This window comes from Mirounga angustirostris, unplaced genomic scaffold, assembly GCF_029215605.1.
Source record: "Mirounga angustirostris isolate CCGP_5_RB_7025 unplaced genomic scaffold, mMirAng1.0.hap1 SCAF_1, whole genome shotgun sequence".
NCBI classification, from domain to species: Eukaryota; Metazoa; Chordata; class Mammalia; order Carnivora; family Phocidae; genus Mirounga; species Mirounga angustirostris.
Window position 1 is genome coordinate 4,759,323 of NW_026991709.1, and position 27,793 is coordinate 4,787,115.

Genomic DNA, 27,793 nt, shown 5'->3' on the forward strand with positions numbered 1-27,793 from the left:
GAGTCTGGAGCCGAGTGAACACGGGCTTCCCTGTGCTCTGCTGACCATGCTTAGCTCTGACTCAGCTGGCTCTGCTCACCACCACCACCACCCCCGCCCCCGACTCATCAAATCAAATTCCGGTGATGGGCAGAGAGCAGAGCGAGGCAGATCAGCCGGATCTCTGTGCCCCGGGGTGGAGGAGCAGCTGGGGTTCCCTGGTACAAGGAAAAAGGGTGAAGACCAGGATTTGGGTATAGCTTCCCTGGGAGCCCAGGAGCAGGGCCCACAAACACGGAAAGTTGAAAATATCCTGTATCAAACCAAAGGGGTGCCAGCCCAACTCCTTGACCTTCGTGCCGTGGGAGAGATATCTCTTGGTCCCGCTCAGCTTGCTCATTTGGTGAGAAGTCAGTCTAGGAGAAAAAAATAATTTGCTACTACCGTTTTATGGCTGAAGAAAATAACATCGTTTCTTTTTTCCTTTTTGAACAGGCAAACAGCTAATCCATGTGGTCTTTGTCCTTGGTACCGTTCTTCGAGGAAATGAAGGGGCTGATTCTTCATTCCCTGAGCATAATGTATTTTTAGAAAAGATTTGAAGGTCCTTTCATTGTTATTAAAGAGTGAATTCGTCTGTCTTTGGCACTCTCCACAGTTCTGTGCAGGCCACAGACCCTTTGCTCCCTGACCCCTAGTCTAAAAGGGGTGACCAGGCCCAGCTGGCTGCGGGCGCCTAGGGGCCGAGGCAAAGCAATGGGTTGGAGGCTGCTCCGTTGGGATCTTCCTTCCGAGCCCACTGCGGGGGCCGCTTCTGGATGTACCTGGGGCCGGTGACTTCTCAGCTGCTGGATGGCTGCAGATAGAAAGGGAGAAAGCTGGGTGGGACCATCAGCGGCAAGCTTCTGGGGTCACTGCTGGGGAGGGCTGCCCGCGGCCAGTCTCCCCACGGGGGTCTTCGCTGATCAATTTTTAGTGCCTTCTCAGCAGCCCCGGGTGGCGGCTGGAAACAAAGGGACCAGCCCTTCATGGCTGAAGACAAGAACCTCTGCTCCTGCTCGCGAGGGCGAGAGTGTGGACAGTTCCCCTCCGAACAAGGAAAACCATTGCAAACACGAGCCCCCTGTGCGCAGCTGGGCTGGCGGCCGCCGCGTGTTGGGGAGACACCCCCGAGGGAGACCCAGCCTCACTCCCCACCCTCTTCCTTGGAGATTGTGGGGTGCCATGGTGACCCTCTTGAGGCCTTGCTGATCACATGGAAATTGAGGTCACCCCAGGGGAAATCAGGGATGATCGAAGATACACTGTTTCCATGTCAAGCTGCTGCGTGGAACTACCTCAGTGCTCAGCGATCTGCCTCTAAGTAGTTGCTACTTTTGGCTCTTTGAAACTCTTGTCCTTGCCAAGTGCAAACAGCAGTGGACTTGAGCTGCTTTGCAAAGCGTTCTGTACACCAGCGTGCTGAAGAGCAGCGCCTAGGCTCGCAACAAAGAAGAGAAAGGGGTGTTTTGGACTCTGCCCCTTCCTGCCCTTCAGGCTTCCCCTGGAGGGAAGGGCCATGGTTGAATCGCCGAGCGTGGAGCATCAGTGGTCATGCTGTGAGTACTGCTTTCCTGCCTCCACTCTAGCACACTGGTTTCCCAGAAGAAAATGAATGATTCTACTGCTGCCACTTAACCTTAAAGCGGAAGGTCGTGGGGTCCCGTTCCCAGGATGCTTCTGATCCATGTGCCTCCTCGGCACCATCCCCGGGGACCTTCCAAACCCTCCGCACCCCACCTGCCCCTCAAGCCAGATTTTAAAAAACATTGTCGTGGTGAGAACGTGTTCCTTCCTTAGCGTCTTTTTCTGTGACCACTGTTTGTCTTACTTTGTATCTTCTTTTGTTTTGTATCTTTTTTAAACTGTGAAATTCAATTGTGAAATATTGTAAAGATAAATTATACATTTTTTTTCCCCAAATGTTTATGGATTCTCTGGAGATCTGCATGGTACGCAGAACCAGTCTGTATCTCCCTGTAAGGCAATGATGCTGGGTAACTGCTGTCCAGGGGAGGCAGGGGCGAGGGGGGCTGGTCTGAAGGCTGAGGTGAGGCAGGGAGCGCGGGCAGATGTGGTCTTACGGTTGGTCCGGTCGGCCCCCGGGGCTGGCCTGTCAGAGATGACCCGTGGTATCTCCTGCATGGGCATCACCCATGGCTCCCACTTGCCCCAGACTCAGACCCTGAGACCCAACTCTTCCAGACCTCTCTGCCCATTATCCCACACATCGCAGGCCCAGCCTGTCCAAAAATGCATTCAGCATCTTGTCCCCTAAAGCTGTCTTCTTGAAGTCCTTGTCAGTTCTTGGGGACAGTGCCACCCTCAGCTCTCATGGATGCTAGCCCCGTGGAGTCAGGGACTGTGAGCAGGAGAGTAAGACTGGATGAGTTTTTTCTCTGCCTGAGAACAGAAATCCATTCGAATCCTTTGCATTCCGCAAATCCCGTGGGTCCTCCATGCATGACAGGGAATTGTCTTCATTATATCAAGATGTGTTAAAATTATGGAAAAAGTTGTAATAAAAGGTAAAACACGCCTTTTTGTTAGGCAATAATACCCTTAAACACATCTGAGTCATTCATGGTAATTATGTACCGTAAAATCAACACAAACACTGAAATAGCGAATCATTGCTATTGATTCCCCACAAACAGGGACAAGGTCAGGTGCCCGTGAGCCTCCAGTCTTTGTGAACCGACCAGTTCATGACCTTGTTTTGTGGGTGTTTGTGTTTAAGGACACCTAACTGAATATACACTGTTGTTGCATTAACACTGAGCTCACGGCCAATGGCACCATGAGTCCTGTAGGAGCTTAGCCACACACGTGCTTTCTCTCTGAAGCATGTCACAGCCTGGGGCTTAGGACAGCACTTCCCCACGACACCTGGGGCCATTTTAAACAGCGAGATCACCGGCAAAAATACCAAAATGCTGGAAACGTGGCACTAACTAGACCAGGAAAGCATGCTTGTTCACAGCGGGAGCTGAAACCAGGCGGTGCTTCACCTTGTCAGTCCTCAGCTGGGAACATCAGGCGCCCCACGTTTTTGGCCGCTATACACATGTCCACCAAAGCGCTGCGAGTGTTGAGTATGAAATTGCAAATAGATTTTAGCAAGTAGGTGGATTAGCAAATAAAGGATCCGCGAATAACGGATCACAATTCCTAGAATGTCCACATGGCATGGCAGCTGACAATCTCAGTTATATTTTCCATGCTGGAGTCGCCTTGTGAGTGGTTTTACTTGTGGGTGAGGCTGTTTTCACTTAGAAGATCTAGCCAGAATGCTGAAGCTAGGGAGATACTGATACTTTGTATTAAAATCTTTCTAGGAGGACCGCCTGGGTGGCTCAGTCGTTGAGCATCTGCCTTCGGCTCAGGTCATGATCCCAGGGTCCTGGGATCGAGCCCCGAGTCAGGAGCCCTGCTCAGTGGGAAGCCTGCTTCTCCCTCTCCTTCTCCCCCTGCTTGTGTTCCCTCTCTCGCTGTGTGTCTCAAATAAATAAAATCTTCAAAAAAAAATTGTCTTTATTAAAAAATAAATAAATAAAATCTTTATAGGAGCACGTGGGTGGCTCAGTCGGTTGGGTGTCTGCCTTCGGCTCAGGTCATGATCCCAGGACCCTGGGATCGAGTCCCGCATTGGGCTCCCTGCTCCGCGGGGAGCCTGCTTCTCCCTCTCCCACTCCCCCTGCTTGTATTCCCTCTCTCGCTGTGTCTCTCTCTGTCAAATAAATAAAATCTTTTTTTTTTTAAAGATTTTATTTATTTTTTAGAGAGCGAGCGAGAGAGAAACAGCATGAGAGGGGAGAGGGTCAGAGGGAGAAGCAGGCTCCCCGCCGAGCCGGGAGCCCGATGCGGGACTCGATCCCGGGACTCCAGGATCATGACCTGAGCCGAAGGCGGACGCTTAACCGACTGAGCCACCCAGGCGCCCCTGTGTTGAACTTTCTATGGGTTTTGAAAAGCGTGCTGTGGGGTGTGTGCATCATGATGGTTCGCTGCCCTGCAGGGCCACCCGCCCCCTCTCCCCCTTCCTTACCCGTGACTTCACTGGAGTCCTAGCAAAGGGTCTGAACAGCTTTATAATCCCCGTTCCACACTGCCCCTCTGCTCGACACGCAGATTTCTTTTGCCATGCCACGTAGAATGTAGAACTCTGTCCCTTTCCTTAACCCTTTAATATTGGATTTTATTGTTTTAATTATTGTAGCTAGCTTGAGATTAAACACTTTATTTATTTTTAATTTTTTAAAAAAGATTTTATTTATTTTTTTAGAGAGCGAGCGAGAGAGAAACAGCATGAGAGGGGAGAGGGTCAGAGGGAGAAGCAGACTCCCCGCCGAGCCCGGAGCCCGATGTGGGACTCGATCCCGGGACCCCGGGATCACGACCTGAGCCGAAGGCAGACGCTTAACCATCTGAGCCACCCAGGCACCCTAAATAAAATCTTTAAAGTAAAATAAAATAAAGCCTTTATAAACGATGTAAGTTAATTTACTTAATATAAGTAAATCCCAAATAGTAATTAGAGAAAAGTGAATACACCAGTGTTGATTAAAGTGAATAATCTGTGCTGGTCATTATGTTGCCTCTTGATGTGGCTCTGCAGGTCAGTTCCCAGCATTGAAACCTGTGCCTGCCTCGATGTCCCTCCAGCTTTGTTAATGGGGGACAGTCCTGTCTTGAACCCAGGCTCTGGGCCGGTTCTCAGCCCTTTCTTTCTGTTCTCCTATGGCTTACCTGATCCCGCTCTGATCCCAGAGTCTCTTCCCTTCCATCCAAGCCCTCACCCTGAGCCTGGCTTCGTAAGGAGCTGCACACGCCCCTGGTTGGAGCCAAACCCCACGGCCCAAGCCCTCTGCCACACTGGACTCCGCGAGGGTGATGCATGATACGACACACGCCAGAACTCCTTCTCCCAATAAACCCGGCGTTTTAAGAAAAGTACCAGAGTGAAGTGACATCTAAAAATTCACTAATGTCCCAGCTGCCCCATTTTTTAAGGGACCAACCCCAAAAATGGTGTTTGCTAGAAGCTCACTGTGACGACAGAGACTGAGCTTATAGCCAACTGAAATCCCACAGAACCACTTAGAGCTTTCTTCCCTGGGAGGAAAAGAGTAGGTCTGACAAATGGAGAGCCAAGGTCCCTGTGCCTTTTGCTGTCTTCGCTGCTCCGTAGTGGAGGATTTGTCACCTGATTCTTGTCCTCTGAAACAAAAACTGGCATCTGGGGGACTTTTCTGGCTGGCTGGCTGCTTTCATCTTCGCTTTTCCTCGAGAAGGACAGTAATAAAAGCAAGGGCTCTGAAGCTTCTCAGAAGACCTTCAAGAATCCAGAAAGTCCTCTGAACAAATGCCCAGTGTATCCCAGACCCCACTCCCTCTTACAGCATTTATTAAGCGCCTACAGCATGTCAGTCCCTGTGTCCTGGAAAAATCCAGACTTCCTATTTCAGTCAGTTCAATTCCATCCAGCCCTTGTCCTTGCTCTGCTCCAAACTCAGCCCCATCCTGTGGGGTCATCGGAGCCCCAGACCAGACTTACCCAAAGTGAGGGTTCATGAGTGGACATTGTAGATATTCTAGCATATTCTTCACAGAGAGATGGACCTTCCTACTAGTGTTCGAGAGTGGGCAGCAGAATCTGGAGAGGCAGACTCTGATCCTGGCAGCGTCCCTCCTGTGTGGGGTAGGGATGGCGGATGGGAGAGCGGGGAGGGCACTTCCACCCCTCGTCTGAGCCTGGCTGTCCTCTGAGCGAAGAAGTCACACCAAGTGGACTCCAGAGCTCTCTCTCTCCGAGTCGCGAACACATGGGAGAAGGGACAGTCCACTTCTCCCTTGTCGATGACTGGTCAGAACAAGCCTGGGGGATCCCTAGACACCTGCTGTTTGGGGCCAAAAAGAAAGTGACTGCAAGCACCTTGTGAGCAGGCGTGCTCCCTGGGGAAATTCCATTCTCCAGAGCACATACTCTCCGTTTTCTCCCTCTCGCTTCTCTTTCAATCTCCAGGAAAAAAAACCATAGCAAAGAAGACCCCTGAGCCACACTGACATCTCTCGGCTGCTCCCGGAGATGTTAATCAGGCCGGCCCGGCGGGGGGAGCAGAGAAGCTGGCCTGGATCTATGTGCTCAAGGGGCACGTGCCCCCGACCGCCTGCTGGAGGAGCGCCTGCACCACCCGCCTGCCTTCACTCTTGCAAAAGTCTCTGTGCATTGGTAACAGCGTTTCCTTTTAGCCCGCGGGAAACCCGCCCCTGCCAGTGGTCAGTAGGTGTGTAACTGGCATGAAAGGCCTAAGGTGCTGCCCCACGCTGGGAGCTGATTGCGACTTGTTGAATGCCCATTCTTCTCCCGGCATCCTCTCTTGTAAGCAAATTCTGATTGTGCCAAAGCACTGGGGATTGTAGCCTCCCAAGGGTCATAAGGGACCTGGGAGATGGGGCTGGATGGGAGGGGACGTGTCACTAGTCGGCTACCTGGGAGAGGCAGTCGCCCGGCTCGGCCTGAAGCCCCCAGTGCCTGGGAAGGCACGGCTCCTGGGCCAGCTCTCCCCTTTCTGGACACCTGGTAGAAAGTGCTCCCACTGCCCACACTGGTTGTGTAGGATGTCTCCCCGGAAAGCATTCGCTCCCAGCGCTCCTTTGGACGGCTCTCTTGCAGGCAACCCGACCCTCTTTACAGGACCTGCTGGCAAATCCCTTTGTGCCCCGCCTGGCCACAGCCCGCTGTTCGCGTTCCTGCGCCGGAGGCCCCCGCGGCTGGGTGTCTGCGTGTGTCCCCAGCCCTGGCCAGACCAAGGAGAACAGTCGGGACTCTGCAGGGCTCCCCCAGGGCAATTCAAGGTCAGACATCTGCCTGCAAAACCCCGCCGGGCGCCACCCCCCCACCCCCCCAGACGGGCTTGAACAGTTTCATCGCCGAGCCGGCCACCAGGCGACAGGAAAGCCGGGCACGTGATCCACCACTGACGCGTTTGCTCGTTTCTTTTTGTCTTTTTGTGAAATAATCAGTTAACACCCACCACCTCACATACTTAACAATTCTTTTTCTTGTGATAAGAACTTTTAAGGGTTACTCTCTTCGCGACTCTCAAATGCACAACACAGTATTGTCAACGTGTTTATCTTCTAACTGGAAGCCTGGGCCTTTGACCCCCTTCACCCACTCCTCCTGTTCCATTTGTATTCCATCGCTTTACCTTTAGTCCCCGTCTGCCCCCGGCCGCTCGTGAACAACCACGTTCTCCGCTCGGCCGCGGAGGGGAGCGTTAGTGCCCCAACGTTTGCCCCACTGGGGTCCCACCCGCTGTCATTCTCAGGCTTCTCCCCCCAGAACACAAGGCGTCAGAGCCATGTCTGGTAGAAACGGGTTTATTACAAATCGGTGAAATACAGCTTCTAAGAGTGCCCACGCACATGGCACGAATGCTCCCAAAACATCAGCTGCATGAAAGCAAGTGGCACAAAGCAGAAACAAAGCCTCCTACGACGCTTCGCATGCACCGGTCCCCGGTGGGAGACGGAGAGGGCTCGGGAGGAACAATCCCGGGGGTGGAAAATCATTTTTCCTAACTGGGAAGGCGGCGGCGGCAGCCCTCCAGGACAAATCCCGATCGCCGTCACGACCTGCATCCTCTTGCTAGCTCCCTGCCCGCTCAGGGACAAGCACAGACAACGACTGGAAAGACTGGCTGCTAACTCCTGTGACGTGGTTGGGGGGCCGGGGGGCGGGGAGAGCACAGCCCGCTCCCAGCAGATGTGCCCCGGAGGCGCGGGTGGGACCGGGAGCCCGCCTTAGCCGGGGAACTTGGCCAGGCGGCGCCGAGCCTGGGCCAGCCGCGAGAGCCGCTCCTTCAGGAACTTCCTTTTGTCACTGGTGTCACTGTGCTCCTTCAGGAGCCAGTTGTAGGTGTCCTTGTCCTGGAGCAGCTGCAGCATGCCCTTCTGCAGCTTCTGGCCGTACACTTGCAGGATGAAGTACTGGATGATCAGGGGGATGTGGCTGGAGATGCGGTTGGTGGCCTCCTGGCAGGGAAGAAGAGGTCACAGAGAGAGGGGGCGCTGGCTGCAGCCTGCGAGCGTCAGGAGGGGCCGGGCGGCTGGCCGGGCAGGTGCACGCCCCTGCCTGGGTCTCCAACCCAGCACTGTCGTCTGGGCTGGAGGCAGCGAGGAACCGGGTGCAGGGAGCCCCCCAGCCCTGACTCCACCACCCCACTGTGGACTCCTGACCATTCGAGTTCCTTCTGATCAGAGAGGGTAAAATGGGCTTGAGGAGGGTCAATGGACGGACTGTGTACAAAAACCCCATTTCCAAGTGATTAGCAAGTCTGCTGGAAAGATCTTACGACTTTTATTTTTAATCCACACTAAGATTATTTAGAAGAAAAAAGGCTGGGCTCTCAAAAGCCGCAGAGGGGCACCCTCTGCCGTCTCTGCGTGTCTAAAGTCAGTTTTTCAACCCTCCCTCCTCCCTCCCCAGGCCCCACCTGTTGGTGAAAAGCCTCTTTCCTGGGACAGGCTGCCCTCACAGGAAGCCCATCCACCCAGTCCCTCAGCAAGCTTGTGCCTCCACTCCCTCCCCCAGAAAATCGTGAGACAATGAGCACCCGGCCTCATGAGATGGTGAAAAAGATGAAACAAGCTGAAAGGGAAAAGTTGGAAAAGAGGCCAGGTGTGGGGTAAGCGCTCGGTGAAGGCCTCTGGACAGGTGATGTGGCAGAGCTGGGACACTGCTCTGTGCTCCAGGATGACAGCTAGCGAGGGGTGTGGCCGGCCACCACGTGGAGATGGAGGGAAGGGGATGAGGAGCCAGCAGGGGATCCCACAGACGGGCCATGTCTGCAGGAAACGATCTCTTCGGGACTGGGGAAGAAATTTCTGAGTGGTGACAGTCAGCTGCCCTGGCCCTCTGCCCTGACCCTCCCGGGGCCCACGGGGCCATTGTACCAATCGCTGACTTAGGGTCACCTGCCCGATTTCACGATGATAAACGCACAGGGAGAGGGACAGCTGCAGGGGCGTCTGCATCCTGATCACGGAACAGCACATGCCCTCTCGCTGCAAAGGGGAGTTGAGGATGTAGGTGGAGTTAAGCTCATCAGCTGACGTTAAACTAGGGAGAGTATCCTGCATTATGTGGAGGGCCCGTGCAAAGGAGGGAGGCAGGCAGCGGATTCGGACGGGGTGTGGTCCGGAAGGAGGTCTGAGATGCAGCATCGCTGGCTTTGGAGATGGAGGAGGGCCGCGCACTGAGGACCACGGGCAGCCTCCAGAAGCTGCACGAGGCAAAGAGACAGATTCTCCCCTAGAACCTCAAGAAGGAGCACAGTCCCACTGAAACCTTAATTTTAGCCAGGGAGGATCATACTTAACGGAGAAAAGTTGCATTCTCGTTAAAGTCAGACAAGACGAGGCTGCCTGTTGGCTCCCCTGTTGTTTCCAGTTGTACTGAAAGGACCAGAAGAGGAAGCTTCGGGTATAAGGGGGATATAAAGCCACTCCAGCGTGGTGAGTGTTCATTGGGAAAATGCACAAGAACTGGCTGCAGAAACCACATCTAACAACAAACAGAAGACAAAATGGAAGAAAAGACTCACAGCAGAGATGTAGGAATCAACTTCAGAAGTGTGCACAAAATCTATGCAAAGAAAACATTAAAACACTTCTGAGGCTCCCCCAAAAGGAGATCTTCAAGTGGAGGGACCCTCTATGCTCTTGGACAGAAAAGTTCACGTCATAAAGATGTCGACTCTCCTTGGCAGACTGATAAGTGAATATAATCGCAATAAGGATGCCCAGCAGCTCTCTTCTCATGAGGAACGGGATAAGCTAGTTCTACAATTCATACTGAAACTGGAACAAACAAGAAGGGGCAGAAAATTTCTGCTTAAAGAGAGGTGGGAGCACAGATCGTTGCCTGCCCACGTTCACAGCAGCATTACCCAGAGTAGCCCGAAGGTGCAAACAAGTGAAATGCACATGGACAGATGAGCGGATAAGCCAAATGTGGTCAGTCCATATGACCGAATATCACTCTACTCTAAAAGGAAGGGCATTATAGCAAAGACAAACCTTGAGGACATTATGCTAAGTATAAGCCAGACACAAAAGGACAGAGATTGCACCAAGTCTACTTATCCGAGCTACCTAGAATATGAAAATCCATAAAATTGGAAGGTAGAATGGGAAGGCCAGGGGTGGTGGGAGGGGATGGGGAATCAGTGTTTCATGGAGATAGGGTGGGGACAGTCCTGGAGGTGGACGTGGGGACGGCTGCACGACCGTGGGAGGGTGCTGAATGCCACTGACCTGGGCACGTAAAGATGGTTAAGATGGTAAACGGTATGTGATGTGTATTTTGCCACACTATAGAAAAGAAGAAGAAGTAGGCAGCATTTGGGAGGGTACCAGCTGCGCTGGACATTTAAGCCTTGTATAAAAAGCTGCTAATATAATCATGTCGATACTGACATGTGAAAAGCAAACCAACAGAAAAGAATTCAGGATCTAGAAGAAGACCCCAGGACACACAGGAAGAGAGAGGGTGATTGATTATGGGCATATTGTGCATGAGTAGGCCCGGGATAGGGTCTTTGGTGATGGTTCTAGGACAACCATCAGCAATCTAGAGCAAGCCTCATTCTGGACATCAAGTAATTCCAAATGGATCACAGGTTTAAATATAAAAGTTGAAATGATACGTTACTGAAGAAAATATTGTAGACTTAGTTTCTAAATCTCAGAGACAAAGTCCAATGGTGTAAGTGGAGACATTATAAGACAAAAAAGCACGGAAGCCCCACAAGGAAACAACTATTAAGTCCAATCCATAAATCTAGAAACCTCCAGCATGGTCTAAAACCACCATAAAGAAAGCCACAAGGCAGATGACAAACTCTGGGGTATTTGCACCACAAATCACCGGAATCTGAGACACTGCTCTACAGAGTTTCTGCTGGAGGGATGGTTTCCTGAACAGGAAACAGAAATAACTCTTATGCTGTGAAACCATGTCCCACCTAACTGTAATAAGAGAAACTACAACAAGATGTCATGTTCCACCGGTCATAATATCAAAAAGCCAACAACTTCAGTGGAGACCAAACTGCAAATGTGGAGGCAACAGGCCATCTGTGGGGAGAATTTACCAATGCAATTGAGTGTACCCTCACCCAGGTATGATACTTTCATAGATCAGCGTGGCCCAGCTAAAGGGCTCAGTTATTCAATCAAACGCTAACTTAGGTATTGCTGTGGAGGTATTTTGTAAATGTGGTTAACATCTCCATTTAGCTGATTCTGAGTAAGGGAGGTTATCTAAAATCATGAGGGTGGGCCTCATCTAATCAGTTGAAGGCCTTAAGAGCCAAACAGAGATTTTCCTGAAGAAGAAGAAAGCTTTCCCTCGGAGATGTCAAGAAAGCAGAGAAGGACCTCTTTTGGGGGAGAAGAGCTGGCTCAGGACGGGGTGGGTGGGGGACCCCTCTCGCCATCGACTCATTTTCCTCTCGGGATTCTGTGTGTGCGTGCATTACCTCCTCTCAACGCCTCTGTGAGGCACATGACCAGACAGGTGGTAGGCTTGACTGCGGGAGAAGCCAAGGTGCATAGGTGCCTCCTGACTTGCCCTTCACAGGCCTCACTCATGTGGGCGCACATCCCAGTGTCTGCAGTCAATGGCGTCTGACCCTTGGTTTAGAGGCTGCGCCCCCAAGTGTGGTCTCTGTCCGGTAGTGCGGGCATCCCCTGGGAGCCCGTTAGAAATGCAGAATCCTGGCCCCACCTCAGACCTGCAATCCACATCTGCATTACAACCAGATCCCAGGAGACCTGTGTGCTCAGTCGAGTTTGAGAAGCCTTAAAGCATTCAAATAGTGAGCTGATGGAGATATCTGGTAAACCAAGAGATGACTACTTGCTTTACACGTCCAGATTCTGACCTATCTCAATGGCTCTGAGGTGTGCATCCTTCCCCAGCATGAATGACACTGCTTTTCACATTATCTGAAACAGACAGTAGCCATCAAAGCATGTGTCTCTGTGAGTGGATTCTACTGGGCACACAGCCATTGCATCCCAACACTGAGCTAAGGCGCCCTACCCACACTCATCTCACTGAAGATTCACAAGAACTGTGAGGAGATACAGCTTTACAGAGAAGAAAGCTGAGGCTCAGAGAGGTCAAGTTACTTGGCCAGGGCCACACAGCCTGTTGACACCAGAAGGGAGTGGCTCCGAGCCACAGCCCCTGCTCTCCTCTCCCAGGCTCGATGCCTCCATGGAGGCTCATGGAGAGGCCTGGAAGACGAGCCGGCTGGTGGTCACCACACAGGGACCAGGAGGCCAAAGAGAGGCAATCACAAGACAAGGACACGTAATGAAAACCGCCTCCCAGAGACGCCCGCAGACTCACCTGACGGTAAGCCAGCAAATGCTCAAAGATTTCAGACAAGGAGATGTTTACTGAAGAAACTTCCTCGGAGCTCATGCTGTTTATTTTTTTGTTCTTTTCCTCGCCCGACACCTTTTCTCGGACCCTCTGCAATGCACGCTGATACACCTGGTCCTGGCAGTAGACGATCTGCTCCATTTGGAAGTGAAGGCGGATGGACTTCTCAGCTTCTTCTTCTAGCTCAAATTTAATGTCTTCAATTTTGGACTATGGCAAAAGAGAAGCACAACGAAGCGCCCTCAGAAACAAATCACCGGCTCAAGGAAGGAGGTCCTCTGTGGAGCCCACGGCTAGTTGGCTCCCAGGTGAACCAACACAACACCTTGCTGTGGGGCAGCCTTCTGCACCCCACACTGGCTTGTCTCGGATGGGGCTCCCACCCCGGCTGGGGCTCGGGACCTCTGGGAGCCCAACCCCCCACCTGAACCTGGGAACCCGCATGGGCCAATGTCTCAGCTTCTTTCTTTCTCTTTGGGGGGCTTTCCCATCGAAGCAGGACTATACGCCCCATCAGAGAGCTCAGGAGGGTAAAAGGGGGGGGCAAAATGTAAATCTGTTCAATTCTGTACGCTTCATGTTTGGAGAATCTGGCTGCCACCAGGCCGGGGTGTAGATCTCTCACACAGAAAGTATCTGGACTCCCCAGAGCTCACACTCGGGGCCACTGAGTGGGACATACAGTGCGAGGTGCACCCCAAACATTTTCTTCTGTGTTCATTCTGTGTTCATTCCAGGCAGCGTAAGTAGCCCACCCCAAGCCCCCGAGCCTGCACAAGGCCAAGCCAGTCCTCCCAGCGGTGCTGGGTGCTAGGGGTGCAACGTGTGTGTCCCCGCAAATTTATATGTTGAAAGCCTAATCCCCAGTGTGATGGCATTGGGGGGGGCCTTTAGGGGGTCAGGCCATGACAATGAAGTCCTTACAGATGGGGTCCATGCCCTTGTAAGAAGAGACACCTGAGTGCTTTCTTTCTCCCTTACTCTCTCCCTCTCTCCCTCTCTCCCTGTCTCTCTGTGTCGTGAGGATACGAGGAGAAAGCAGCCACAAGCCAGGGATCGGGCCCTCATCAGACATGGGATCTGAAGCACCTCGATCTGGGCCCTCCAGCCTCCGCAACATGAGCATTCAGTGGCTATCACGTAAGCTGGCTAGGCTGCGCTCTGGGCCACGGGGGCCCGAGCTGAGCCGCGGGGGAGCCCCTGTTTCTGAGAGCGGAAGAGTCTCAACAGCGTGAAGTGGGGGGTCTTACTTCCACCTGACTCTTCGCTCTTGGGAGACGCCATCTGCTCGTGCGGCCTCCTCAGTGACTTTCAAGGTTAGGGCCATTTTCTTCAGAGGCAGTAATGTTCCACACAAACTATGGGTCTCCTTCGTTCTTGTGATTTTGAGGATTTTATTTCTATATTCCGTCTCACTCACTCGGTCTGCCTTACTGCTTCTAACCAGACATCGCTGGTGATACCACAACTAAAGTTCACTAATGAGCTTGACTATTTGCTTCTCCAAATACCCAGTAAAGTTGAAATGGTCTTAACCCAAGAAATCTGTTTTCCAGCATCAGGCTGACTTTTTTGTTTTTTTTTAATAACATGTGGTCAGTTTTACCTTGGTAGTTCTGTAAAGGTTGAAAAATTCAGCAAAATTTGCTTTCGAAATATCTGTGAAGGCAGCTTGGACCATATCTGAGGAAAAAACAAGACTCATACATAATCATAGGTTGCAAACAACAACAACAACAACAACAACAAAAGAGGATGAAGAAATGTCCAGAAATGGAAGTTTCCTCCCCTCCCTTCTGCCCCTTATTCCCACTCAGGGACGGAGGCGTGCCTTTTTTGCTAGAGAGTTCTCTGGAAGAATTTCAAAGTCCAATTGTCCCCTGGCATATTTCTTTGACATTTAAAATTTTTATCCTGGGGCGCCTGGGTGGCACAGTCGGTTGAGCATCTGACTCTTGGTTTTGGCTCAGGCCATGATCTCAGGGTCGTGAGATCGAGCCCCGAGTCGGGCTCCGTGCTCAGCAGGGAGTCTGCTTGAGATTCTCTCTCCTTCTCCTTCTGCCCCTCCTGCTTGTGCTCTCTCTCTCAAATAAATAAAATCTTTAAAAAAGATTTTTTTCCATCCTAAGCAGATATAGTTGCAAAGAATGTAATCTCTGGTAGGTTATAAATATATTAATATTTTATAGTAAGACACAGCACTCTCAAATATATCAATGGGCTCTAAATGTCCATGTTATCCATTAAAAAAAAATACGAACCTGCTCTTATTCAATCAGAAAATTTACATTATTTCTTTCTATTTTTGAAACTCCTCATATTTCCGTTTTACTTCCTCACAGAAATTTTATCCTAATATGATGTGCAGAGCATCTTTATGTTTGAAAAATTTTTTAAAGTAGGCTTCACGCCCAGCATGGAGCCCAACACTGGATTTGAACTCATGACCCTGAGATCAAGACATGAGCCAGGATCAAGAGTTGGACGCTCAACCGACTGAGCCACCCAGGCGTCCTGAAAATCTTTTATTGACTCCACATCATATTCTTCTGAAACAGAAATAGGTATATATATATAATATACCCATATACATATATATATACACACACCCACATATATATATGTATGTATATATATATACTCATATAAAACCCATATATATACGTGGGTTTCAAAGTTTTTTTAGTTTTAAAAACTGAAAGTTTTTAAAAGTTTAAAAAAGTTTAAAAGTTTTTTAAAAAAGTTTTTTAAAACCCATATATATATGGGTTTTATTTTATTTTTTTTTTATTTTTTTTTTAAAGATTTTATTATTTATTCATGAGAGAGAGAGAGAGAGGCAGAGGGAGAAGCAGGCTCCCCGCCGAGCAGGGAGCCCAATGTGGGACTCGATCCCAGGACGCTGGGATCATGACCTGAGCCGAAGGCAGATGCTCAACCATCTGAGCCACCCAGGTGCCCCTATATATGGGTTTAAAAAAATTTTCTGTGACTTTAAGACTCTAAGCACTACAAATTTTCTTTGAGAGTAAATTAAGAGTGCAAAATGGATCAACACAACACAATTACCAATTTTAATATACAATGATTAAGACTAAAGGTAAAATTGTATTAGAAATACATCTCTTAAGGTGCTGTCTTGGGACTGTCCCCAACCTCTATGGGTTCGTGGATCCAGAATGATTATTACTTCTTGCTGAAATGAGACAGCTGAGGTGTGAGTGACAATATGGCGTCAGCCACGGTGAGGACAAAGAAAAGCGATTCCATGGGCGCCTGGGTGGCTCAGTTGGTTGGGCGACTGCCTTCGGCTCAGGTCATGATGCTGGAGTCCCTGGATCGAGTCCCGCATCGGGCTCCCTGCTCGGCGGGGAGTCTGCTTCTCCCTCTCCCGCTCCTCCCTCTTGTGCTCTCTCTCTCTCTCTGACTCTCTCTCTCAAATAAATAAATAAAATCTTTAAAAAATAAAAAATAAAAAATAAATAAAAGCGATTCCAGTGAACGTCTGGGAAACCAGAGAGCATGGCAGTTACAGGAGAAAGGAGCGGTCAGTCCTGTGGAGGGCTATGTCTCTGCTCAGTGGCCGCTGACGCTCTCCCACCTGCCGTGACAACACGTGGGCCACCTAGATTCATACGGCCCTCTAGAATGCTCAGAACTCTCCCGCAATGAACAGTTATTTAGCTGTCAACCTTAATCCTCAGAGGTTTCAAATAAATGGAGTATTTTGAGTGCTGTGGAAACGCCTGGAGGTATGGACAATAAGAAATATGTATCTGCTCTGTGCTCCTGGTTCCTGACATGGAGCTCCTAAATCCCTTAGACGAGGTGACTCTTGGTGGGCCCTGGACAGCTTCAGGATGGGGGGCGGTCACAAGATCTGGATGAGAAGCCTGGAACTTTGAGCCCCACCTTCACCCACCGTCCCACCTCGCCACCTCTGGGGAGGAGAGAGGGGCTGGAGATGGAGCTGATCATTGATTATGTCTTTGTGATAACTGATTACCCCTCCTTTAAATCCCCTAAATGACAGGGTTCAGAGAGCTTCCAGGTTGGTGAACACACCCACATGCCAAGAGGGTGGCGCCCCCCCATGGGACAAAAGCACCTGTCCTCTCGGGACCCTCCCAGACCTCCTCGATGTATCTCTTTCATTCACATCCTTTATAATAAACTGGTAAAGGTAAGTACATCCTTTAAAATAAGCCAGCAGAGATAAGTAAAGTGTGTTCCTGAGTCCTGTGAGCTCTTCCAGCAAGTTATAGTATCTGAGGAGGAGGCTGTGGGAACTCCAATTTCTAGCCTGTCCATCAGAGGCACGGTCTAAAGAGGGGGGCAGTCCTGTGGGGCCGAGCCCTTAAGCTGGTGGATGGGTGCTAACTCAGTTATTGTCAGAACTGAACTGAAATGTTGAACACCTAGTTGGTGTCCAGAGAACCAGAGAATTAATTGGGTTCTTGGAGGTTAAAAAACACCAGGAGGAGAGCTTGGAGCTTAAAAAACACCCCAGGAGGAGAGCTGTAGAGTTCAACACTGGTTTGGGCTCAAGCCTTTCGTTGCCCTAGAAATAAAATGCCTAAAAGCAAAATCAAGAACTCACCAGTTACCATGTGCAGCATATAGACAGCTGGTTCTTCTAGTTCTTTGAGTTGCTGTTTTATGATAATCTCAAACGTCTTGTAATTGACAAACCCTGGCAGCTCTCGGCCACGATACCGATTTTCAAATTTTTCAATTTGTTTATATATAACTTTGTAACCTGGAAAAGAAGAGTTCTGAGTTATTTTACCAAAATAACCTTGTGGGGTTTTTTTTTAAACACAATACCATGCTGGACTTTCTGAAAACACAGAGAGGCAAGGGAAAAAAAAACAAATCTGATTTGCAAATTGAAAAAAGAATTCAGGGATAGCAATAAAAAAAAAAAAAAAACAGATCTCAAGACCTTTTTCCTTAAGTCATCTCAAGATGGTTAAGTATGGAGCCAGGCGTGAGGCCAGAGGGCAGTGAATTGCACAAGCCAGGAGGAAGAAAGCGGGGAAGGAATTTCCTCTTGGATAAGAAATTCTATAAATGTTTACCAAAGAAATTGTACCACCATTCAGAATCAGCGACACGTCACATATCCACATATCCACGTACAATAGCAAGAGTAGAAAGTGTTTATAAATCAGATGAGATAACAGAGTAACCAGGTACATAAGATTACTGCTCGCTACATAAAACACTTGGTTTCTTCTTTATACTTTGGGAATTCTTTTTATTCTCAACAAACTGGACTATGGAGGATACCTCCGCTGGTGGAAGTTCAGAGGGCTCTGGTTCCTCTTTTGAAGAACTAACCAGAAATCGTGGTCTGGGTCTCCTCTTTTGGTCAGGAGAAATTTTCCCATAGGTATTTTTTTTTTGAGATCTAATTCACATACTATAAAATTCACTCTAGTAAAGCATACAGCTCAGTGATTTTTATTATAGTAATGACATTGTGCAACCATCCCCACCAGCTAATTCTCAAGTACTTCTATCACCCCAAGGAACCCTGTGCCCATCAGTGCACGCTCCCCATTCCCTGTCCCCCTCGGCCCCTGGAAACCACTAATCTACTTTCTATCTCTATGGATTTGCCTGTTCTCGACATTTCATATCAACGGAATCAAAAGACCTGTGGCTTTTCGTGTCTCACTTCCTTCACTTAGCATGATGTCTTCAAGGTTCATCCATGTTGTAGCATGTTTAGTGTTTCATGCCTTTCCATGGCTGAATAATATTCCATTGTCTGCTGTCAAAGGCTGAATTGTATCTCCCCAAAAACTGGTATGTTTGAGTCCTAATCCCTAGCGCCTCGGAAATGTGATGGCGTTGGAGATACGACCTTTAAAGAGGCGATCAAATCCAATCTGACTGGTGTCCTTATAGGAAGAAAGTAGGACAGAGACCCACACAGGAAAGACACAGGGAGAAGGTGGTGTCTACAAGCCAAAGAGAGAGGCGAGGCGTCTGGAGAATCCAAACCTGCTCGTAATTGGTCTTAGACTTCCAGTCTCCAGAATTATAAGAAAATCGGTTTCTGTTGTTTAAGACCCCCAGTCTTTGTGATGAGAACCCTAGCAGAGCAGTAATGAGTACACGGACACATGCTAGCCGTCCTAGTGGGTGTGAGGTGGGGTCTCCCGCGGCTTTGGTTCGAGTTCCTCTGGTGGCTAATGACGCTGAGCATCTATTCCCGCATTGTGAGCCATTTGTATGTCTTCTTTTAGAGAAATGTCTACTCCTTTGTCCATCTTTAATTTGGATTTGTCTTTTTGTCGTTGAATCCTAACAGTTCTTTGTATGTTCTGGATACTGGGCCCTTATCAGATGTGTGATTTGCAAATAATTTCTCCTGTTCTGTATGTGTGTGGGGGGGGTGCCCTTTGACACACACACGTTTTTAATCTTGATGAAGTCCACTCTGTCTATTATTCTATTCGTGTGTGCTGTAGGTGTCCTATCTAAAAACCGCTGCCTAATCCTAGGTCATGAAGATTCAAATCTACATTTTCTTCTAAGAGTTTTATAGTTCTAGGGCTCACATTTTGGTTTCTGATCCATTTTGAGTTTCTCTTTGTATAAGGGGTGATTAAGGGGTCTAAATTCATTTTCTTGCATGTGGGTGCCCAGTGTTGGGAGGAATTTAGCGTCTTAATTAAAAAAAATGAGCTATTTTCTCATGGGCTGTGTGCATAAGCTTGCTGAGCAATGCAGGAGGGGGTTGTTGGAGGTCAGGACTGTTGTCTTCCTTGAAAGGGACAGCGGTCCTTCCCTGATGGAAGATCACACCACACAGCAGGTGTTCAACCCTTTGCACTGTGGATTTAGCTCCAGTAAGCAGCATGGGAGCTGTGCAGATGGGGCAAGGGACCACCCCATTTTTCCAACAAAGAACACTGTTATTTATCTTGTCCTGCCCTCCATGCCTCGGCCAAGGAACAAACAGGACTGACAGGTTTGGCCTCTGAATTATGTAAAAAATGTCATGACTTATCCTCCTATGTTTATTACTCAAAGCCAAGGACAATGGTCAATGTGAACGTTCAGTCAGCTGAAATAAGTTACGGCACCCACCAGGCTGCCTGAATAAAAGCAAAGTTCCTTAAAATTTCCCTGCAGCTTTATCACTGGTCGGTATAGGATTTACTTTAAGCTTCTTGAGATATTAAAAAATAAACTTTAGGGGCACCTGGGTGGCTCAGTCGTTAAGCGTCTGCCTTCGGCTCAGGTCATGATCCCAGGGTCCCGGGATCGAGCCCCGCATCGGGCTCCCTGCTCCGCGGGAAGCCTGCTCCTCCCTCTCCCACTCCCCCTGCTTGTGTTCCCTCTCTCGCTGTGTCTCTCTCTATCAAATAAATAAAACCTTTAAAAAAAATAAAAAGAAAAAAAAAATAAACTTCAGGTCACACTTCCTGCCTTTCTCGGACTCTTGAGAATTTGGTGCTGCGGGGGGGGCCTAGGTGGGTTTCATTTCCTTTGCATCACTGCCGCAACTATGAAATCCGCTGAGATACACAGGCTTCAAGGCCGTGGCCCGCTGACCAAGACCCAGGTGACTTCATCCTGGGGCCACAGAGAGCACGTGGCAGGTTGACCCGCTATTGTGGAGGGAGGGCTGATTGCGGTGGAAGCCTGGGTGGACCCGGGCCGACCCCGTGGCGTGTTCCCTCCAGGTATCCTCTCAAGTCTGCAGCTGATGCCCAAGTTCAGTGACATGGGCCGGCATCCATATCAGCCGCACCACCTGCCCCCCGCGGCCCCCCACTCGACGGCAGTGCCTCCGACTCACCTTGTTGGAACTTCTTCTCAATCACAGAGCTCCACTTGTGGAACTCGTTTCGGATTTTGGTAAAGAGCCGACTCTCGTCCTCCCCCACAAATTCTTCCCCTTCGATTAAGGAGTTGATGTCATGGTTAAAGGCATTAATTTTCTGTCAAGAAGGAGAACAGAAGTATAAGTGGGGGTATTCCATACACAAGTGAGGGCGTTTGGAGGTCGCATGGAGGCTGAGGGCGGGCGAGTCACTCCTCGCCACCTTACGGGGTGACAGACCCCCACACTCTGCCCTGACTGCCTCGGGGTCTCGGGGAACGCACACGACACTGGTCAGTCCCTGCCCACTGTCCCTCCACCCCGGCCCCTCTTTGGTGCTGAGTGGGCCGACCGAGCCTGGGTTAGCTTTCGGGGAGCAAGAACAAAGTGTGTGAGGTACAAGATCCCTTTCTGGACAACGATGTCCCGACTTGAGGCGACGGACGATACTCACCTCTATCAGAAAAAACATTTTTTCATGCTCCTCTTCGGGCACGTCAGAGCCGTACTTTTGTAACTCCTGTGTTATTTTCTCATGATTTTCCTTTATCTGATTTTCTAACAGGGGCAAAGTTTTCTGAGGAAAACAGGAAATAATGCACAGACGTGAATATGGACAGGGAAGGAGCAGGAGCTCCCAGGCCTCCTTCTGCTCCTGACTGCCTCTCAAGAGAAGAAGGAGAGGGGGCGTGTTAGTGGGTGCCGAGGCCCCCCAGCCCTCCCCGCGTCCCCGCTGCCCGGGGGACAGCCTCACGGATGTGCTGAGGCGTCCACTCCGCGGGGCGCTGCCCCCATCAGAGCAATGCTAGGAACGATTCCTTCTGTGCAGGCAGGTTAGAAAGAGCCACTCATCTGGTGGGCTCTGAAAAAGCGGCAGTTGGAACAATCCGAGATTCACCCACTCTTACGCTGTTCGCAGACGAACAGCATCGGGGACTTCTGTCTCTGATAACATGGTGGACGGCAGGCACCAGCTCCCTCTTCCACCGCAAACACCGATAAATGCTGGCTGACACATGGAAAGCATCGCTGGAAATGCATCAGTGAGTGGGCAGGGACAGGACAGACACTCCGAGGCACGGCCAGGTGACGTGAGCGCCCGGGGATGGGCGAGGAGAGCAGGAGTAGAGCCAGATTTGGCTGGGGCAAAGAATAAATCTGGGCAGGCTTGCTCGAGGCAGGGAATCTAATGAGCCAGCATCTTCTTTCTACATAAAGCTGGGACCCCACAGAGCCATGCTTTCACTATATGGGTAAGCTAGGAACAACCCTGCCCGCCCTCCCTCCCCATTCTTGGGGACTGCACGGGACGCTGAACCTGGAGCTGAGTGGAAGAACATAAAATCTCTGTAACCACAAGCCAGCCCTCAAACAGGTTTACCGCCCCAATGTGCATTCCTTGAGGGGTCCCCCCAAACTTCAAGCTGAGAATCTAAAGTGGTTTAGGCAGGAGGCCCTTCCAAGGGGCTGGCAGAAGCAAATCTGCCTCTCCCTGGAGAAACGGATTTTGAATCTGGGCTTCCATGAATGCCCACAGATCAAGTTCCAAAACAGGCCCAAAGTCAAAACCCTAACCCAGGTCACTGTGTGGGATGGCCAGCGGAACCCAGTGCACCAAGGCTTCTGACACTGGAATGATCAAGCACAAAATACAACAGAGATGTGTGCAAAGAAATCTTTTCAAGGGATCGCAGACAGGAAACTGCAAGCGATTGTGTCTAGACAAATTTGAAAAAGAGCCACAGAGAGATCTAAAATATGAAATATATGATCATTACAATTACCAAGACATTATGACAGTGGCTAGTAGGGAGAAAGGAAAAGTTGGTGCATTGCCCATAAGATTTTAATTTTTAATTAGGCCAAGTGGATCTAGTCTATCAGCTCCCACCCAATGTGTGGGACGAGCAGCATCCACACCATCTGGGAGTTTGCTGGAAATGGAGAATCCCAAGCTGCACTCGAGACCCACTGAACCAAGCCTGCACCTTCACACGATCCCCAGGAGATCTGTTAGTGGGTCAGTCAGCCCACATGGTGGAGCTTTGGGTTTGTGGGAGTCTATTCAGAAAACAGACAGCTCTGCAGGTGCTTACACAGATGTGCGTGATGAGTTCAGAGGTCAGCTTGTCTGCCAGGCAGGGGACTGTGGCCCTTCCTTCCTCCAGGAGGACCCTGCAGACAGAGAAGAGAAGACAATGCCCACATCCACCTTGGTGTGGCCAGAAAATGCAAGTCAGCTTTCTGCTGCAGGGAAAGTCAAGTGACTTCCATCCGGATGGGATATCTTGTAACTGGTACCCAACAGATGTTCAGAACTGGCTTGCAGGGAATGAGGATTCAGTTGTAGTTATTTTGGATACTTCAAAAATGGTATAGAGTTGTATAGAATTGTTGAGTCACTACACTGCACACCTCAAAATAATTCAATGCTGTATGTTAACTAAGTGGAATTAAAATTAAAAGCTTAATTTAAAAAAATGGTATAGGGGAGCCTAGGTGGTTTAGTCGGTTGAGCATCCAACTCTTGATCTCAGCTCAGGTCTTGATCTCAGGGTTGTGAGTTCAAGCCGCACTGGGCTCCATGCTGGCCATGGAGCCTACTTAAAAAAAATGCTATAGGTGATCGCTTCCAGCTGACACATTGTGTTTCATGACATCTGACTATAAAACTGATCTTTATAAAAATACACGTGGTCACCTACAAATGTGTTTTCATAACACACACACCCTTCTGTGCGTAATACACATGCAAGTCTACGTGATACATGGCAGTATAGGGCTTCACAAAAATACACTGTTGTGGGGCGCCTGGGTGGCTCAGTCGTTGGGCGTCTGCCTTCGGCTCAGGTCATGATCCCAGGGTCCTGGGACCGAGCCCCGCATTGGGCTCCCTGCTCAGCGGGGAATCTACTTCTCCCTCTCCCACTCCCCCTGCTTGTGTTCCCTCTCTCGCTGTGACTCTCTCTGTCAAATAAATAAATAAAATCTTTAAAAAAAATACACTGATGAGTATCTATGTAGGAGTGTGGAGGATACTGACGTAGGGGACACACCCTTCCCCAAGACGAGAACTTAAACCATGAGCTGCTTGGAGGAAGGAAGGCTCATTCGCACTCTATCCAAATTTGTGTTCGCTGAGTTATTACAGGATTCCTTTTATTTTAAAGGACTTTTTAGGATAAAAGGCAGCAAGGAACCATGAGTTTACAAGCCTATTTGTGAGAGTACACTCACAGCTAAGTGTTGGTCTCCACATCTGCCAATTTTTAAAACTGTGTTTACCACATGTACATAAAATTTACAATTTCCCCCAATGCCACTGATTGATAATCAAACTGATGTGGCCCATGATTTGAAAGGCCTCACTTATCATACATCAAATATGTGTACCTGGGTCAATTTCTGGGCTTTCTGATTTTTTTTTCCTATTCTGAGGTATTTATGTGTTTATTCTGGTTGCAGCACTGTACCGTGTAAATGACTAGCAAATTCCCTCCTTATCTGATCTTTTAAAGGTATTTTTTCTATACTTTGTCAATTCCTCTTTTATTTTTCAAGGCAAATCCTGCAGTCATTGTCAAGGTGCAAACACACTCACACATAGACTCCGAATGTCTGCTTTTGGACAGCAACCCTTTTCCCCAGGAAAAACCGAGGCCCCAAGTTGCGGTTCACCCTTGCGAAAATGCAGCCAGCGTACCTGAAATGTGGGTGGTCCTCAAAGAAGTCTCTCTCTTTTTGCAGAGCCTCGGTCAGGGTCACCTGGTCCTGGATATCCTGCTGGCCCCGGCACTTGACAATCATGTAGCCCTTCTTCAGGTGACAGACAAGGTTCTGTGCCACATCCACCACCTTGCTTTCAGTACCTCTGTCCACCAGGTCAGGCTTTGTCAAGATTCCTGCAAGCCGGAGCCTTCCGATTAGAGACTGCTCACCGCTCCGTCTCAGCCTGCTGGATGGCACACAGTAGCCCCCGCAGGACCACCGTGCGGGCAGAGCCCCCGGCTGGGGACAGAACCACAGCTCGGGCTGCATAAAGACCACGAGCCCCCATGAGCAGCTGGGGGACTGGCTTCACCCAGGTCTTGGTCCCCATGCCACAGACACAGCGGCATGTAATGGCCTTTTAATTTTCTTTCTGCCCAGTGGAAGCATTCATTCTCTATTGCACTGGTTCTCAAACTTCCCCGTGCAGCAGAAACCCCTTCCCAAGGCAAATCTTAGAATGCAGGGTCTCGGGCCCTGCCCTGGAGATTCTACCTCAGGAGGTTTGGTGGGGTCAAGGGCCTTGCATTACTGAACATCCTCCATTCGAGGGCCTTGCATTGCTAAACATGCTCCAGTTCTTTCTGGTGCAGGTTGCGGGGGTGGCGTGTGGCCCACACTTGGAGAAGCACAGGTCCGGCCAGGACTGGCAGCCTCATTTGCTTAGCCCACTGCAAAGTGACGGTTACCACCTACGGTTGTTAGGTTCTTCCCTCTTCTTACCTATGGTCCTGTCTCCATCGGGGTCCACCTCCTGAGCCATGCTCAGCGCCTCTGTGGTGGCGATGTCCACGTTGCAGGGGACCACCACCAAGTTGATCGTCTCCTGCTTAAGGATGTACTTCTTGATGAGTTGCTTGGTCTGTGAGAAGATGAGAGCGTATGAGAGCCAGGACAGGTCCTGATCTTGCACTTGCTTCGGGACCTCAGAGTCCCAGGGTATCTCCCCCAAAGAAATGAGCCCGCAGCATAAGCCTGGTGGCATTGTCCAAGCCAGAGTTAAGAGAAACCGAGTTCTCCACGGCAGAAACAGAGCACTGGGGGCGGGGGTGAGGAAACCACCAGATCTTAGCTCAGGAACGGTCTCCTAAGACTCCACAGCTGATAACCACAGGGAAAAACAAGATGCCAAGAAGTGCCTGACTGTGCCCTAAATCTTTTATCCCTTGGATGACATTCGCTAGTATGAAAATGTCATTATACTTGTTTCTAATGTTTTCTCTCCCCACATAAAACCCCTTCCTAATACACACCGGCTTAGATACGCCAAAAATGTAACTAATAACCATAAATGGGTCACTGTGTAAATCCCACACACGTGTAAAACGGATTTCCAGTTTTGCCAGTTTGCCTTACACTCCCCCAGAACGCCTCCATCTGACTCCACCACGTCAGATGGAGGCCACAGAGACCACCACTCTCTCCCAATGCCCCTCACACCTCCCGACGTCCACTCTCCCAACTCAGCCCTGAGCCCGCTGCTGTCTGGGGCACCGCTCCGCTCCCTCCTCGCCCTGGAACCGAGGTTTTACCTGGCGTCCGATGTCAGCCGGCTGATTGCCCACGGCCACCCTGGTGATGCCAGGGAGGTCTATCAGGGTCAGATCCGGGACATGAGGGGAGCTGACCTCCAGGCTGATTAGTTCATGACTGATCCCCTGTCCTTCCCCAGCAATGACATTCTGGGCTAGGGAGGGGGGAAACGAGAAAAACTCAGTAGAGCTTAGAGTGGAAGCACCTCCCTAACAGCAAATCCTCCCTGTGTGAGTCACAGATAAGACGTATCTGGAGCAGATTCCCTTTTTCTGGAGCTAAAAGGAACCTCAAAGGATAACAGTATTTTCCTTGCCAGTGGCCGGAACTGTCTCCAGAGAAAAAACGTCTAGTGAAAACATCTCTCAAGATCACCCCCACCTGTACCAGCCCAGAGCTGGGCAGACCTGAGTTCTTCCCGCTGTCACACCTAAATCTTCCCATTGATGCCATTAGGAAATTAACAACAAAGTAAAATGAAAGCAAATAAAAACACATGGGAACTCTTGAAACACGATCTGGGAACTTATGGAGGGCAATTTTTCTTGTGGAAAAATTGATGAGCATTGGTATTCCAATACGGAATTTCATTTTGCTCCTTTCTCCTTAATAATGAAAATTTCAAGATATAAATGTATTTCAGGGGCACCTGGGTGGCTCAGTCGGTTAAGCGTGTCCCTTCGGCTCAGGTCATGATCCCGGGTTCCCGGGATCTCTCAGTGGAGAGTCTGCTTCTCCCTCTGCCCCTCCCCCTGCTCGTGCTCGCTCGCTCTCTCTCTCGGAAAAATAAACAAAATCTTTTTTAAAAAAGATATAAATGCATTTCCTCAAATTGTTAGCTAATGTCACTGGACTCCTTTCTACAAATCCAGAATGGCTTCTTTTATAGCAGTCAGGAACTCGGGACAGGAGTTACAACAATGGCCTGTGTGTCATCATCTGCTACTTGTGCCCCCAATATCCATTTCCCGGACACGCGGTTGTGAGATTAAGTCTGGTCCAGTGTGACAAAGGCACAGGAAACCTCCAGAAACTCTGCTGGAAAGGGAGAAGCCTTGTGCTGGTGTCCCTCCAGCTGGAATGGGGGCTTTCTGACTAGATCAGGTGGCCTTGGGAGTGACCGCCACACACAACGGAGAAACAACATGGGAGTCTGGTTCTTGATGTTGGAACCCCCAAACCAGCTCTGGGCTGCCTGCCTCCAGACGTCTACGTGAGAGACAAGTAAGATGGGCAGATCGTGGGGCGCCTGGGTGGCTCAGTTGGTTAAGCGACTGCCTTCGGCTCAGGTCATGATCCTGGAGTCCCGGGATCGAGTCCCGCGTCGGGCTCCCTGCTCGGCGGGGAGTCTGCTTCTCCCTCTGACCCTCCCCCCTCTCATGTGCTCTCTCTCATTCTCTCTCTCTCAAATAAATAAATAAAATCTTTAAAAAAAAAAAAAAAAAAAAAAGATGGGCAGATCGTTTAAACCACCGTGTTAGCGGCCCGCTTCCCCAAATGGCCTCCAGAGACCCTTCCATCACTGTATTCACGCTCCTCTACAGGGCGACCTTCTCCCATCCAGAGAGTCCATCCCGCAACATCGGGCTCACCCTGTGACCCCCTATGGCTGACAGGACATCACAGAATGGATCCCAGTAGAGACTGAGAACTCACGCATGGGGGCCCCTCCTCCTTTGCTGCCAAGAACCGCCCCCCCCCCCCCAATCTAAAGAGCCCAGCCTGGCGTCCCGGAGGAGGACAGCCACCACGTGGTCATTCCAGCCCTGGGCTTGGGTAGGTGACCCAGGCCGTCCTAGACTGACGGCCCCAGCCAAGCCAGCTGGGGGGAAGAACTGCCCAGCTGATCCACGGAATCATGAGGAACGAACAGTTCCAACCCATTAGGTTTTGAGGTCAGTCTGTTATGCAGAAAGGGCCAACCGGTACACACGATGGTTTTGAGTTTTCTGCCCCAGGAGCCAACCTGACCCCAGCAATCACACAATAACATTCTGACTATCCAACATCCTTCAACTTTGGTAAAACAGTCTGTGTGACTTAGGGCCTCCACCTTCATAAAAGCCAAACTCATTTTTTTTTCTCCTGCTGAATATGAGGTTATGCTACCTTTGTACCCTCCTCAAATGACTGAACCTTCACTGTGACGAACTAGGAAGAAAGTCAAG

The 27,793-nt window shown here is 50.0% G+C and overlaps 1 protein-coding gene across 3 annotated transcripts in view; it reads right to left on the bottom strand.

The window, feature by feature from the left end:
* Positions 1–7,388: 7,388 nt before the first annotated feature.
* The window catches only part of MX1 (MX dynamin like GTPase 1), a 34,506-nt gene continuing 14,101 nt past the window's right edge, over positions 7,389–27,793 (bottom strand). For all 3 annotated transcript variants that reach the window (XM_064578673.1, XM_064578677.1, XM_045902423.3), the window contains 10 exons: positions 25,625–25,779; positions 24,816–24,954; positions 24,028–24,226; positions 22,421–22,499; positions 20,779–20,901; positions 20,301–20,442; positions 17,082–17,240; positions 14,088–14,164; positions 12,446–12,691; positions 7,389–8,058 (listed from right to left, as the gene is read on the bottom strand). In XM_064578673.1, the coding sequence (XP_064434743.1) occupies positions 7,828–8,058; positions 12,446–12,691; positions 14,088–14,164; positions 17,082–17,240; positions 20,301–20,442; positions 20,779–20,901; positions 22,421–22,499; positions 24,028–24,226; positions 24,816–24,954; positions 25,625–25,779 (1,550 nt within the window). In that variant the 3' untranslated portion in view covers positions 7,389–7,827. The remainder of the gene's footprint in view (positions 8,059–12,445; positions 12,692–14,087; positions 14,165–17,081; positions 17,241–20,300; positions 20,443–20,778; positions 20,902–22,420; positions 22,500–24,027; positions 24,227–24,815; positions 24,955–25,624; positions 25,780–27,793) is intronic.